The 15611-nt window shown below is 40.0% G+C and overlaps 2 protein-coding genes across 2 annotated transcripts; both read right to left on the reverse strand.

Annotated features, from left to right (window-relative positions):
* On the reverse strand, positions 1 to 6601 carry mcrs1 (microspherule protein 1). Its single transcript, XM_034868647.1, has 14 exons — positions 6360 to 6601; positions 5450 to 5604; positions 5118 to 5256; positions 4073 to 4237; positions 3841 to 3950; positions 3622 to 3730; positions 3256 to 3394; positions 2602 to 2677; positions 2444 to 2472; positions 2231 to 2323; positions 2058 to 2140; positions 1829 to 1916; positions 545 to 672; positions 1 to 435 (listed from the first exon to the last, which is right to left on the reverse strand). Exons 2-14 carry the CDS (start codon positions 5602 to 5604, stop codon positions 349 to 351), a joined length of 1401 nt encoding a protein of 466 aa, XP_034724538.1. The 5' UTR covers positions 6360 to 6601; the 3' UTR covers positions 1 to 348.
* A 1196-nt stretch (positions 6602 to 7797) lies between these two features.
* LOC117942881 (25-hydroxyvitamin D-1 alpha hydroxylase, mitochondrial) lies at positions 7798 to 13932 on the reverse strand. Its single transcript, XM_034868641.1, has 9 exons — positions 13611 to 13932; positions 12519 to 12709; positions 12075 to 12265; positions 11067 to 11267; positions 10174 to 10337; positions 9910 to 10076; positions 9733 to 9814; positions 9413 to 9610; positions 7798 to 8904 (listed from the first exon to the last, which is right to left on the reverse strand). Exons 1-9 carry the CDS (start codon positions 13821 to 13823, stop codon positions 8791 to 8793), a joined length of 1521 nt encoding a protein of 506 aa, XP_034724532.1. The 5' UTR covers positions 13824 to 13932; the 3' UTR covers positions 7798 to 8790.
* Positions 13933 to 15611: the final 1679 nt, after the last annotated feature.

Consider the following 15611-nt stretch of genomic DNA (forward strand, 5'->3'; position numbering starts at 1 on the left):
CAGAACATTGTGTATACAAGTTTAATATTTTGAAAAAGCTTTACTACAGAATTAAATACAATATTCTGAAAAATAAAATAAAAACAAGGCTCTACCATGAGAGTGTCTACATTACAACATGGAAACTGTCCAAACAGGTAACACCTGTTACTAGCTTTCTCCAGGATATAGCTGTGGTCTGTTTAAAATTCTCATTTCAGGTTAACAAGGCTGTAGTCTGTCTGATTTGTGGTAGCACTACTGCACTTCATGGGACTGTTAACCGCTGTTGGACAGAAAAGCACTGTGTGCATCCATTTGCCTGCCAATATGTCCTGTTTGTCCACTCTTCTGCTGGATGGCTGACATTTACTGCGGTGTCATCTTGGCTGCTTCAGCTTTTATAAGTGAGATGAGTTCCAGGTTAATGAGGAACACAAAGCGAAGACCTGCAATCTGAAGATTCGGATACAGCGTGTTAGGGCTATGTCTCACTTGGTACCACTCCAATATATCACTGTTGTTCAATTTAAATGCTAAACAACTTGTTTGACACTCCACACACCTCCACCACTGAGTTGTTGTTAAGTTTCCACTTGTTGCCCGACAGGACTGGTCTGCCATCGATGTAGATGGGTCGTCTGCCCTCATTGGCAATGAAGAAGTCTCCATTATTCTTCAGTTTAATAATTCCTGTAGACATTAACGTGATAAGTCATGGTAGTTTGGTTACTTTCAGCAACATCAGAGGGATCGATCTCTGCCAGTTGCAAGATTATTACGTTTTAACATAAAAATAGTTCTAGAAAATAAACACAGGTATAAAATCAATTGTTAACTCAAAAACTAAAGCTTTAGTGCGTTATTTTTTTATATTAACAAACATCCGTTACATTTAAGCCAGTGCCAAATTAGTTGATACAAAGCTAATTAAGACTATCAGCTCCACACAACTCTCTGTATTTCTCAGTATGGCTGTGTTTGGAAATTGTCGTTGACCTGCGACTTTCGCACACAGAAATCCGAGTGAAGATAATTACTTCTTCTGAAAAGTCAATTTTTTTTAATCCTCCGTGTCCTCCTTGGCTACTAGCAACTGTGTGGTTGAGGGGTGGGGGTGCTTGCGCAATTACAACAGTGGTGTCATTACTTACAATTGAGTTTGAGATACAAACTCCTTCAGACTCAAAGTCCTTTCTTGGCAAAATTTTACATTATTGTGACTCCCTAACGAAGGCCACTTTTTGTTTCCATAGCAGCTAAACTGATATAAGATGAAACTAAGCACAATAGTTGATTTCTTTATTTGATTAGGACAATGCACATTAATCAACATTTCTGTAAATGCACCAGTTTTAGCCAGTCAGCAAATTTTAGCACGGTTTTATTGTGTGGTCGGGACACCATAAAAGTGTGCCGACCGGGATGCGGTGAAGAATTAACCAAGCTCCTGGAAAGTACTACAACCAGGCCAGCGCCCTTTAAAAGGAACTATATCAGAATAAAAATATTCACCTTGGATCCTCTGGTTAAAAACAATCTGGGTTCTTGCAGTTGAGATAAGCTATATTTTGTGTTTCAGAAGAGATATCAATGCGTACTTTACACCTAAGCCTGGATAACTCAAATGTCACATATTTATGTTCAGTGCACATCTTGGCCAAACTCACTTCAACAATAAATAGGCTAAAAAATCTCAACATCAAAAAATGTAATATTAAGCAATAAGTGAAAGTAGTTTAAATGCTTTAAAACCTTATATTGTGAGGAATGTTTTACTGATTTCTGTCTTTTAAAAACATTGTTTTGAATGGACCGTTACAGCATGACAGTGTACAAGTTTATTCACCTTGTTTTCTTGATATTTTCCAGGCAGGTCCCTCTAGTGACAGATCTACATCTATCGGTTTGTCCTTGGTCGCCCTGCCCAACGTAATCTGTGTGAACATAAATTTAAAAAAAGATCATATGCATCATAGTGAAAACATCTCATACATTCTCTCCTTCCATTTTCTTGTCACAAAGAAAATACCTCTACATTGCTTCTATTTAACAACTGCTTTTGAAAGATGGCTTACCTCTCGTGATCTCATGAGGTAGCGTACCATTCTTCCTCGTAACGCTGCCAATGTCTGGTTGTCAAAATCAGGCATGCTCATCCCTGATGACACACACAGACACAAAATAGTTTTACTAAACTGGATTCCTCAAAACAAATATACTTTGAAAAGGCATCGGCTCGCTTACATACCCGTAATACTGTCCACGAGGACCTGCCAACGAGGCAACTCCTGCTCCAGCTGTCTGATCTCTCTTTTTTGGTGACGATCGGAAATCATCAGCTCTGAATATAAAGACAAAAGGGTAAGAACGCTTGTGTAAACAACATCAAGATGATCAAAGATTGAACGGATACTGTGCAATATGAATCGCACTGAACTTTCTTCATTATCCAATTTCTCACCATGTTCCAACACCTCATCTCTGCTCTCCCTGTTTGAAAGGAAATGCAGGAAAATGGATCAGCGTTGAAAATTCATCGACGTACAATACTAATATTAAAATACTTTATCAGTAACACAAACATGACACGAATACTGCAAAAATCAAAGACTATCTTACTTTAACTTTACATCATCAACCATCTGCTCCGCATCCGAGAAGTTGAGGACCTGGTCACCTTTAGGAAGAGGCTGGACTGCAGCATGCAATCAAAACCAACAAGACAATTACATAGAGAAATGTTACGCTCATCATTTTAAGGAAAACAACACCCGGGGCTTTTTTATATCCCACACTAAAAAAGGCTCACACTTAAGTTTTTACTTTATATGAATATTCAAAAAAGGGCAGGGTCTTTATTGTCGATCCAGATTTGCATTTATCATTTCAGAGAGGCATAGTATATTTTTTCATTAATGTGCTAAGTAAGTGTAATACAACCAAGAGGTAAATTAAATAAAAGTTTATCAAGGCAGTAATGGTGGACATTCACTGCAGTTCTATCATTAGGCATGTTACACCAAAATTAACATTTAACAATTTTCGGCTACATGCCAGTTGTGTCATCTCCTTTCTTAGATTTGTTCTATATTTTAAATTGCAAAATATAACATTTTGCAGTTTCCTTGGAAGATGATGAGGACTTTTATTCATAAACTTGATGTGCATTGGAGTACAAGAGGCTATTTTTTTCAATTTGCCCAAATAAAACAAAATACATATTAAATTGCTTGTAAGTTTAATTGGTATCATTGTGTAAGTAACTCAACTTACCGCTCTGGTCATCCAGTAGGTAGTACTGCTTCAGTAGCTGCCAGTGTACCAGCAAGCTCTTGGGGGTGCGAGATGGGTGAAAGACACCAGGGTGTTTGCTCAGAAGCTCCTGGAACATGTCCAGTTTGGGTTGACTAGTCTGTTGAGAGACAAATGTAATAAAAAAAACGCTTGTGAATACAGCAGTCAAATGTGTACAATTAAAAGTATGCCTAAGTGAATACACAAAAACATGTTTAAAGTGATTATTATTAAAATTCTCAACCATTAGACTGGTAGCTTTAAGCCAAATAGACTTTGTGGTATTTTATGTTAGTTTATTTTACTACAACAGTGAAATCTTCCAAAAGTACCAGTTTCACTTACTGAGCCAATCTTAGCCAGCAGTGCCTCCTCAACCTGACTGAAGAGAGCTTTGCTTTGGATTGCTGCAATGGCTTCTGGGTGAAGCTGACGCATGGCCTGCCATGCAAGCCTAAAAAGACAACAAAGAGAATGTATTTACTTTAATGGGTAAATAACATAGAAGAATAAGACTTAGGTAGAATTGAAGGTAAAGCTGGTGCCAGGTAAGTCTCTTCTTACTTTGAGATGACAGGATCGTAGAGGAGAGCGTACCACCTCTCATTAATTTCCCGCAATGTGAAACGACAGCTGAACTTGACACCCAAATGAACAGACGTTAGGTCTGTGGTCTAGAGACAAATACAGACTCATTAGAACAAAACTGACAAACTGAGCCATACAAGCTAGTCACATTAATTCCTAAGCATTATGCGTCCTTTCAGACAATAATTTAATCTTTTATACAACTCACCTGCAACACTGCATTTATAAGAAGCAGGTCATCAGTGGGTTTCCATCTTCCCAAGTCTTTAGTAATATGTAGAGGCTGCTTGCTTTTCTTTACTCTTTTGGTGATGGGCGCAGGGTTTACTAACATGGTGAGAGGCGGTGTGAGAGCATTTCCTGATTTTGTTACCTGACAGAGTTGCATAAAAGGCACAAAAAATATCCATCAAAGCTGTGTATGCTTATCATCTTTGCCATGACATCCTGTAAAGCTGCATACACATGATCCACAATAAAACCATGAGGTAAAAAAAAAAAAAAGAGAGATAGAGACCGGCAACGCACAGTGGAGGTAAATGTCATAATTGCTGCTGAAATTGGTTGTGCATTGAAAAGGTCAGCAGCAACAAGGTCAAACGGTCAAACGGCTCTGCGGCAGTTCTGAGCAATGTAGGGAACTAAGGGTTGCACTCCGCCTAGTTGGGCGACACCTGTCTCCGAAAAAGAATAGAACAGCCAGCGCAGAGTGGTTTTACCTCGGATCATGGGCAGGCAGCTTAAAGATCCCATAACATAGTTCTCTTTGGATGCTTTTATATAGACCTTAGTGGTCCCCTAATACTGTATCTGAAGTCTCTTTCCCAAAATTCAGCCTTGGCGCAGAATTACAGCCACTAGAGCCAGTTCCACAATTAGCTTTCCTTAGGACGTGCCATTTCTGAGTCTGTAGCTTTTGAGGAGGAGGGGAGGGCAGGGTTACCTTGACCCACTGCCACTTTGCTCATTTGAAAGGCATGATGTCTCTCTTATCATGGGTGGGCCAAATTCTCTGGATGGGCAAAGGAGAGAAAGGGGAGGTAACCTTACCCCTTATGACCTCATAAGGAGCAAGATTCCAGATCGGCCCATCTGAGCTTTCATTTTCTCAAAAGGATGAGCAGCATAACCACGGCTCAGTTTACGCCTATCGCCATTTCTAGCCACTGGAGGACCATAGGCAGGCTGTTTTGAAGTGACATTTTGATGCCATGGGACCTTTGAGAATGTGTGGGTTCTAGGGTATTATGTACCTTCTTTTTCTCACTAGATGAAGGTTCACTCCCTGAACAGCGGACAGGCTCTATGACAGGAGGGCCTTTGACTCTACTGGACGACTTCACAAGACTGCTCTCCACCAATTCATCGTCAAATTTCTTCCTCTTTATTGACCTAGGGACATTAATGTGTAAAAATATTTAAAAAACACAGCAATTCTTTTAAGATTTGCAGATCCACCACAGAACAACATAAAACATTGATAGCAACATTAAACAACACATCTATGCCCTTCTGCAAACAAAATAAATTGATTATGCTAGTATACAGCTGGAATAATGCAGTACACAAGAATATAACAGCAAACCTGGAGGAACTTCTGCGTTTGGGAACACCACTGCCAAACGCTTGTGTTGCTGTCCTTTTCACATCTTTCACTCCGAGTGACTCTTCATCTTCTGACCGACTCTGTGCACCAGCTACTGCCATCGGTGCACCAACCGCAGGGTCACCCGTTTGCATCTGTTCAGCCACAAGATAAAACACATCCTTTGACTCAGGTCGGCTCCATAGAGTTGCAGTGTTACTCCAGGTGGCACACAAATATTAAAATCCAAAAATAATTGAATCTCTTTTAAAAGAGCAATTGACTGTAAAGGTTGAGTTAATTCTGAGGTAATGGCTATAGGAGCATCACACTTTGACAAGCAGTTTTTTATAGCGGGCTCTAATGGATAATGTAACTCGGTATAATAATTAAAAAAACAAAAACAATTAAAGTTATTCCATGTAACAATTCAAATGAACACCCTAACAACAGTGCATGCCAGCATTGTATTGCAGCTTTAGGAAACATTCACGTCAACGTTATAAACAGACATAATGAAAGTAATGTATCCACAATGTTACTTTACAACTCTGTGTGAGACCCATTTTCAAGCAGCTGTGTTTTTGTTGATGGAAGTCTTAGCTAGACATGCCTTTGTTTACATGCAATGTTGGCCATAGTGCTTCTCCTTTTACGTTCAATGTAAAATATTTGGTATGAAATAATTAGCAGTGGCAAAGAAGATAGCTCTTCCAGAAAATATTGCAGTACAGTACGTTTGGTTAGCCAACACAATTTGCCCCAAAAAACGGTCGTTTATATTGGCTAGTAACGTTAGCTACTACAATTCGCTTAGCTAACACAACGGTCCTACGATAGCTTGTTAGCTAACGTTAGTTTACGTTCATTAACAAGCTAATATAACTAGCTACGCTGTTTTGTGACTCACCTTTCCTCGCTACTTTCCTTCGTGTGTGGCTGATCCGTTAGCTGGAGTCTGTGCACACTAATTATGCCTTTTAAACACAACGGTAGCTAGCTACCTGGCTAACAGGCTAACTAGCTACATGAATTTGACGTATAAGCGGCCTTACTATTCGGCTACTTCCTTCCTGCGAGGCGTTATCGCGGTTGGCAGCGTTACGGCGAACTACTACCTCCTTCTGGACTGGAGTGTAAATCTTGATTAATCTTTGTGTGTGTGTGTGTGTGTGTGTGTGTGTGTGTGTGTGTGTGTGTGTGTGTGTGTGTGTGTGTGTGTGTGTGTGTGTGTGTGTGTGTGTGTATATATATATGCCGTATTCGCCTTGATATTTTACACACATAAATGATTTACACGTGACTACTACTACTAGAACTAAAGGCCCAAGTTCAAAAGCCAAAAACTGTAAATGCCACCCTTTACTTTATTTGAAGTGATTTTAAATGTATCTATATATGTGTAAATGTCCATAAAAACTTTTAACATATCAATGTAAATTATATTTAATCAACTCTCTGTCTCGTCTTACTTACCAACATTCCAAGAAACATCACCAGCTTCATCAAAACCATGGGGACACTACAGGGAATAGTAGCCTTCTTTAAAAGCATGTGTGTGTTGGGTTGGTCATAGTTTCTTGCATGTTAGAGTACACCAAAAAAAGCTCAGTGGTTTCTTTTCCTTTTCACAACAGGAGTCCTAAACCTTTCCAGTGCAAACATACTGTATTTCTGATGCCCCTGCTGGTTTTCCCAGTATAGAGTAACAAAATCAGCATTTCTCTCTCAACTCTAGTGGTGTTACTCCCAAGATCCATTTTTCCCACCGTCAAATATTGGTCTTTAACTTCAAAGTCCTCAAACATCTAGTAAGTGTAGTACGCACGTCTAATAAACGTGCAATAAAAAAAATGTGACAATACTTCAAATACAGTTTACAATTTTACTATTTATTTATTCTCTTTAATTATACGTATTATTGTGTGTTTATCCCAATATATATTATAAAATAATTTGGATTGTAGTTTTTAGAGCTGATGTAACATTTTGAATGCTAATTAACATGATTTTCGTATTGTGATTTAAATTTGGATTTTTAGTTTTAGGTTGAACATCATTGTTTGGCACTCCATCTGCAGTGGAGTGATTTGGTCCAAATTATTGACCCACAGCTGCTGCACCAAAGCACACACTACACACTCTACATGGTGAAGACAGACTTTAATTCTCTGTGTTTTATTTCTTAGAAATGTCCGCCTACGAGCCAGGTGACTGTTCACCACCAACACACCTCTGATTGGTTAGACTTAAATCAGATGCAGCTGATAGTGTTAGAGCTTGAAGCAAATGCTGCATTGATATACCCTGATTCTGATTGGTTTGGCCAAATAAAATCAACAAATAAGTCCAACTTGAAATCTTTTAATGATATTTACAGTAACAGTTTTAAATGTGGTAAATTAGAATAAATACAGAGTTCAGGTATTGGAGCCTATTACATTTGCAAAATGGTGCTATATAACTCATAGTAGGTTCAAAAATGTTTAAAAAAACACGTACAGTTGCATTGTGTGGCACTGTTGAATTGTGGTATTTATACATTTACAGTACATTCTAAAGACCATACAGACAAAGCCTGAGTGCAGAGTGGCCTACGTTTGGGATTCAAACATAGGCACCATGCTTAGGGTTTCAATTTAAACAGCTGCCATTCCTTTTTTAAAGGTGCCTGTTACTAAAGGTTTACAATAAGAACCTTATAAAATACACATTGAACATCATATATACACAAAACTCTCACGGTAGCTCAATAAGAGCTGAAGAAATAGCATATCCAAGTGCCAGTCTGAGACTCTTCTTGAATAATTTACATCACACTGTCTATCTCAGAGAAACACTCTTGAAATGAATGTTTGCACAACCAGGACACAGGACATTTTGCATATGGTTAAGAGTCATAATTAGATTTAGGAAGGGGTTACTTGGAAGTCAACAATCAGCTTCAAATAGGTTGCAAATTCCCAGAAATGCAAGATGGTTTGACTCACTTTAAGGCTAAAGTCTGAAGATTGCCTACAAAAACATACTGAAGGAGATCTCCGGTTTCCTCATAGCCCATGCAAATAAGTGCTTGATGGTGATTTTATGCCTCCACAGTATTTAATTTGGAGTAACACGCCTCCCAGTGGAAAGCCCCAGTAATGAGCTGTCACTGCTCATCCTTCATTTATTTGTCCTTCTCCACACGTCAGGCTCCACGCACTACGTTACAGATACAGAGGGCTTTAGCCTTTTGTCGTGTCAAAGGTTTGCATGCAAGAGGCTGTGATAACTAGCGCTCTCTACTGAGAAAAGACTCACATACTCGTTCATGTAACCGATCAGCTCAGGAGAGTGGGTCATCGTTCAATAAACTGGAGGCTAATGACATTTTCAGGAACCAGAAGCGTCCGTGTCATGGGCTTCACGGAAATCCCTTCAGGGTCCGGTTTCACATCAAACTCTATGAGGATCTAGTGTGAACAGAGAATACAGATTTACTCTAGGGTGACTGCTCATCATGTGCTCAGTGCTGGCTAGTGACTCTTGACTGAAATCCCTGGATTAAGTAATGAAATCAATTCATTTGGAACTGGATTTGCACAAAAGCCTAAAACCCCTAAGTTACTTGCATTATTCCGAGAAAAAATGCTGCAAGAGGATTTGGCTGAAACACTGCCGTTTAATTGGAAACAATCTAAATCACTTGCTAAATAATTCAAATAATCTGTGTACATGCAGCATGTAGCAAAATGTGTTACAGTGTCTTGAGACAAATACATTTTGTATGTCATATGTGATTTATGTATACATGGTACACAAAACATTTTTTAATGACTGACTAGTTTAAATCTGTTTAAAAACTGTTCGGATTTTCAACAGATAATTAACAATTCAAATACTGCAAAATATACCCATTTCTTTTTCTACACAGTAACGGTTTTCCTCACAGCAACCAGCAAAAACGTCCAACCAACTCACCCTTGAAAGAGCAAGGTAGAGCTCCAGCTCGGCAATACGACGACCTATGCAGCTGCGTTTTCCCACCCCAAAGGGTACAGAGGCATATGGGTGGTGAGTGTGGTCCTTGTTCAACCATCGATGGGGCTGGAATTCATCTGGATGTGCAAACACCGCTGGATCCCGTGATGTTGCAAAGTGGCACAGGGTAATTAAAGTCTGGATGGAAAGATTTAACTGTCAGATATGTGTAACATTCACATTTAGCCCAGTTCAAAGCGCTGCTTACAGTGTGACTACAGATTTGAATGATTTCAAATTGTACCAACACACACACTCACATTTTTAGGGATGAGGTAGCCTCCAACCTGGATGTCTCTCTCTGTAATTACTCTTGCATTGGCAGGAATAACGGGGTACAACCTGGAGGAAAAAAAGTTGAATAATGTGAGCACAATGAAATTTACAGTCAGAAAATTTTGTCTTTAGGAAATTAACTGAAATTCTTTCAGTTATACCGAAGTACTTCTTTGACTGTGGCCTTCAGGAGAGGCATGCGGGCCACATCAGCGGCTTCTGGTACGCTTCGACCCTCCAGCACTCTCAACACCTCATCTCGGAGCAACGCCTGCACCTTAGGGTGGCGGGACAGCTCGTACAACATCCAGGACATGGTGCTGGAGATCTGAAAAGACAGGTAGAGTGCAGGGGGAGAGGTTAATAAATATGGGAGAACTTGACGCAAAATCCAACAAAGGAGGTGACAGAGTTCTAATGCTTACTGTGTCAACTCCAGCAAGAAGCAGCTCTGTGACGTTGCTGTAGACAGTCTTCATGGGCAGACCCGTCCGCGACAAGAAGTATGTCAGATAACGGCCCTCCACCGTCTTCCCACGGGCAACTTTTTCCGCCTCGGCCGTCAGACGCTGATCAATGTGGCCTTTTGCTACAAGCACAGAGATTAGAAGCCATTATGACAGTGAAGGTGCACTATGTAATGTAGATGTTGAGACAAAGCAAGTTCTGAGCTATCTGGTGTGATTTTTAGTATCTTTCTTAATAAGTACCAAAAGCCATGCATGAATTGCTCAGTGATTACTGCATATACTAGACTTTCTCATAAACTTGGCATCTGTTTTCCTACAGTAATTTGGTAATTTGGTTTATTATGACCACAGTTTAATCATCGTGACTGATGTTCAAGACGTCAGCGCAGACAATCTTGTAGTGCGTGAGGGTTAAGGACTTTAATCGCCTGCTTCCTGATCCAGTTTGAGTGATTATTTTAAACAGGTTTGATTCAGATCTAGATGAGTCTTAATGTACTTGAAGAGTGAGTGGCACAATAACCCAGTTTCTAATATACCCAGTCATAATGGCAATAATTTAATAATAGTAACAATAACAATAGTAATAGTTTGGACAGACATACAGTATGTATGTTTTGGTTGTATGTTCTAGTGAAGAGGTTGTGTAGGGTCTGCTGGATATCCCTCATACATCTTTTTAAAAGATGCATTTGATTTTCTGTTTTCATTTTATCTTCCAATTTTTGTAAAATAAAATATACAGTCATCACTATCAGAGTTAATATTTCCAATTACTGGTAGGAATAAATATTGCTACCATTTCCCATGCCAACACTGAATGCAAATGATTAAAAGAAATGACGTACCAAAGTCAAACATGTAGTCCCAGCACTGACAGAAGATGTTCCAGGGTTTAGGAAACAGCTGGTGCAACCGCTTTGGCATGGCCATGGTAAGGAGCGTCATTACAAACATGGTGTTGATCGACTGGATGAAACGCTCTGTCTCTTCTGGGACAACCTCATCCAGGCATCCGATTCTGGATTCAAACAACACTGAGGAAATTCCTGAGTCAAAGAAAAAAAAAAGAAAAGAAAAGAAAGGTAAATGAGGAGGCCAGAAAGACATGGGCTGACAGAAGTGTACGGTAAACTCAGGCTGCACAGGGAGATGAAACCACATCTAAGGCTTTTTGAAAGTAGCATTTTACGTTTCAAACCTAGTTGGCCCAGCTTCCACTCAATACTACAATCATTTAGTTTGATGCAAAAGTAAATGTTTGAGAGCCGAGCATGTGACCAAATAGTCACTGGATTTAAATTGTTTAGTTTGGGGGGAATCTGGTCATGGAAAAATAACTGTTGATGACACTTGAGGGAGGAAATGAGCAATGAGTTTAGCTGTACTCAATAGACCGCGGTTAATCTGAACTCGTATTAGGCCTAAATTAAGAAAAGTACACACTACAGTGCTTAAGTACAATTATGAGGTACTTTACTTGAGTATTTGAGAATATTTATAATAATATAACACTTTGAAATAGGTTATTTTTCTTTCCTTTGTTATAACTTTGAATGCAGAACTCTTAATTGTAAATTAGTATTTTTATATTGCAGAATTGCTACTTTTACTTAAGTAAGGGATCTAAATATTTCTACCACCACTGGAAAGGTGAGCTAAAGGTTGTTTAATGTAAATGTTAAAATAATTCCGGCACATCGGGCTTTGACATGCATGCATGTTTAAAATGTGAGTGGTATCACATTATACTGCTTCCTGCATGTGGCTGGCCCTAATCACCAATGTTTACACGGTGGGGTACACCCTGTAGTGATGCATGATGTTGCCATGCCTCGGACTTCATGAAACCTTACCCTCGAGGCCAAAGCGATAGAACTCGCTGGCGATGTCATTGACTAGGCCCTTAGAGCATCTGCGAAGGCGAAGTTTGGAAACAAGGTCGCTGACCACGCCGTTCAGGGTTTTATCGTAAGCTTCAACTGCTTTTGGTCGCAGCATGTGCTTCCCCAAGAGACTTCTCACCGACTGCCACTCCTCCCCCTCACTAGGAACACACAGAGTAAAAAATAAACAAACACTTGTGTTAGTATAGCATCTGTTCACACAATTTAGCTGAACTGAATCAGTGTCGAGAGTATTTAACCACTTAATTCAAAAGGATTTTGGCCGTTATTTTTCATTCAGAATCAACAAAGAACTAGACATTGCTAACACAGTAAGAGGGTATATAATGTAAAGTATTCTCAGTATCACACAGTATCACACTAAAGAAAAGGAAGTCTCAGAGTGATACTTACGATGTCAGGAGTCCATAGTGATGTCCTCTGAGTTTTCTGTAGTCCTTCCAGGAGGAAAGGTCAGAGCGCATGGGGTGCTGGCCCTCCTGCCTCAGTACCTGCTCAATGAGCGCAGGGTCAGCCACATGAACTGTCAGGATGGGACCAAAACTCGCTTTCCACATGGGTCCATACCGCTGCACTCCTTCCAGCTGGGACATTTGAGAGAGAGAGAGGTGACCTTTTAAAAACCCTGCAGGCTAGGAAGTGATTGGCTTTGGATGCACTGTCCAGTAGTTTGAAGCTAGTAAGAAACAAAGATGCATGCAGGCTTTTCTAACCCACTAATGATTGGGTCATTTAACAGGCAGTTTGATCAGCCATATCTTCTTCTCTGCTTGGCACACATGTTAACTTAGGTCATAGTGTCTCAAAGGGAAAAGTTAGATTAAAGACCCACCCTACCTCCCCACTCAACAATATGTTTTGCTTATTTTTACTTCACTTTGGGCTTTTAGAGACACTACAAGGTTGTTTTCACATTCATCTGCTGAAGGGGGTGGGGGGGGGGGGGGGGGGGGGGGGGTCTGTGCTGCGGTGCCTTAAGTCCTGTGTACCAATATACACTACTGGTCAAAAGTTTGGGGTCACTTACAAATTTCCATTTCACTCCATTATAGACAGGATACCAGCTGATCTGAGTGGGTGGCTGATCTTTGGTTGAATGGTTGCTGATATCAGCAACCATTCATCCAATGTTCCAAATGCTCATTTTGTTTACTAATCTGATATTATTTTAAAAAACTAACTAAGAAAACATTAAACAACCCTTTTGCAATTATGTAAGCACATAATGTAATCTGGAAACTGCTGCCTTGGTTAAAAAAAACAAGGCAACTGATCTCAGCTGGGATTCTGTCTATAATGGAGTCCAATGGAAATTTGTGAGTGACCCCAAACTTTTGACTGGTAGTGTATGTATGTTATATATTGAAAATTATATATATGTTGTATCATTTAGTTCACTGTTTTGCAGCCCATAGCCTACTGACTAAATATTAAAAGGCAATTATTGTAAATATTCCTAATGCCTGTTGAACCTCATCATGTTACCTGTAACTCGTGCAGCCGCGACAGGCCCCGTTTGGCGAACAAGTCCCAGACGAAACTGGCGACCGACGGTCCGGGCATGTCGCCCAGCGTCTTCAGAGCCTGCTGCTTGGATGATGCGCCCTCAGCCCACCTCTCCATCCATTTGACCTGGGGAAAAGCGTTCCGGACAGATACTCGTAGAGCTTGTTGCAGCATCCTTCTCACACTGATCATGAAGCGGTGGCCTGACGCGGCTTTCTCGGATGTCGGTGCTCATTTTGGTTTCCCCGGCCGGAGGCAGTATTTATAACGCGCGACCTGCTCCTCGGACCCGCGGAGATAAAGCTGTACATTTTTTTTCAATCTGGGCCAATCATGGGTGTAAACGCGGCTCTAGCCCTGCCCCCGCCTTTGGGAGACCTTTCTTTAACTGTCCATGGGTGAGACTGTGAAGGCGTGAGCTGAGAGGAAGGTGTGTCCAATCACAGGGCTGAGCTCAGACCATCCCAGAGACAGCACACGTGGAGGTCCTGGATAAATAATACTTGACTTCTATATGACTTTTGAGGCTTATCTCCCCCACCTTCTGAGGCAGCACTTTGCTCTCTGATAGTCCAGCAGACAGACATGTTTCGAGTGATCACATATGTAGAAATGAGGTCTTGTGTGCTTAATAGACCATGTACCCCGCAGGGCCAATGCTATCATAGATCGAATTGACTTAGGTCGGGACAAAACCTTAAGCAGAAACAGATTAATCAATAAGCACAACAATGTGCCCTAAATTACAATTTGGCCTTTCTCAATCAATTAAAAACAGGCGTAGGCTATTAAACAAGAAGAGGGCTTAAATGATATAGGGGCATCAAGCGCAACCTAAGCACGGACACTCTGTGTCTTTTTTTTGTTTTGTTTTAGATCTGGTGAGACTTTGTTTACCCAGCTATGATAAAATATTTTGCTGACTTGGTAGTTTTTCTAGGGAGGGAGAAAATCCTGACCTGATTTCCTTTGAACTGGAATTTGTCCAAAGCACCATGTGTGCGGACTGTGAAGTAACAACCGCGAGCCGTAGGCTACTCAGAATCAGTTATGACATTTCCGCCCCGTATTTAAATGCTCTAACTAGAAATCTTATCTCACCAGCTCCACAGAAACATTGAGGATTGTTGGGCAACCTCGGCGGGACGAGAAGGTCGCCTCCCAGCATTGAAATGACACTTAGCCTATCCATTATGGTAGGCTACATTCAAACTTGCTCAGGGTTTGCATCATAACTGCATCTCAAAAGGCTGATTTATGAGCCTGTTGAAATGCATCATCTCGTTTCCAAGAGGGTTCTGACAATTCATTAGGCTACATTATAGACTGTATAAAATAGGGCTACATCTTCCTAGTGGGAGGTCTGTGCAGTTTATTTTACTATAGCTATAACTCATAACTCACTCTTAAATCATTGACATTAATTTACATGTCTGAAAGTAAATATTAGAAGAAAGACCAAGGCTAAACAAAAGAAGTTAGTATTGTGTCTACTACAGCAAGTAGTTTCAAGCAAAGGGAGCCTTAAATCAAAATGTCTTTTTTATAAAAAAAATTACTGTAAGACTGATTGAATAAAAGCAAAGGTGATCAGAGTGTCTTAATAAATACATTGAGGAATAAAAAACAGCTTTAAATGAACTGGGTAACATTTTTAAATCAATGACATTTTCCTTTGGCATTTTTCTTTGTCAATTAATCATGTTGATGGATATGCAATGGATATTTAAAAATAAATCTACATTAACTATTGTTAATAACAGATAAAGGGCCAAATTGGGATTTAGTATTATTATACATAACATCAGCATAATCCAAAATAAGTAGGCCTAGCAACATTGGGGTAACAAGATTTTCCTGACTTAAAAAGAAAAGTAATGTTAGGACCTTTAAAGCATGCACAGACTTTGATTAATTTGAATACAACAGCATCAATGGTGGAGCTCAGAATCAGTAATAATTCCAAGGTATTTTACAGAA

Source organism: Etheostoma cragini, chromosome 4, assembly GCF_013103735.1.
Source record: "Etheostoma cragini isolate CJK2018 chromosome 4, CSU_Ecrag_1.0, whole genome shotgun sequence".
NCBI classification, from domain to species: domain Eukaryota; kingdom Metazoa; phylum Chordata; class Actinopteri; order Perciformes; family Percidae; genus Etheostoma; species Etheostoma cragini.

Excerpts from the sequence above, each read along its gene's own strand:
- mcrs1 (XM_034868647.1), bottom strand. The coding sequence starts at position 5,604 with ATGCAAACGGGTGACCCTGCGGTTGGTGCACCGATGGCAGTAGCTGGT. Across the intron at positions 3,731-3,840 it reads TACGATCCTGTCATCTCAAA|GCTTGCATGGCAGGCCATGC; the intron begins GTAAGAAGAGAC and ends TTGTCTTTTTAG. Across the intron at positions 2,324-2,443 it reads AGATGAGGTGTTGGAACATG|AGCTGATGATTTCCGATCGT; the intron begins GTGAGAAATTGG and ends CTTTATATTCAG.
- LOC117942881 (XM_034868641.1), bottom strand. The coding sequence starts at position 13,823 with ATGATCAGTGTGAGAAGGATGCTGCAACAAGCTCTACGAGTATCTGTC. Across the intron at positions 11,268-12,074 it reads CTATCGCTTTGGCCTCGAGG|GAATTTCCTCAGTGTTGTTT; the intron begins GTAAGGTTTCAT and ends TCTTTGACTCAG. Across the intron at positions 9,815-9,909 it reads ACAGTCAAAGAAGTACTTCG|GTTGTACCCCGTTATTCCTG; the intron begins GTATAACTGAAA and ends TTTTTCCTCCAG.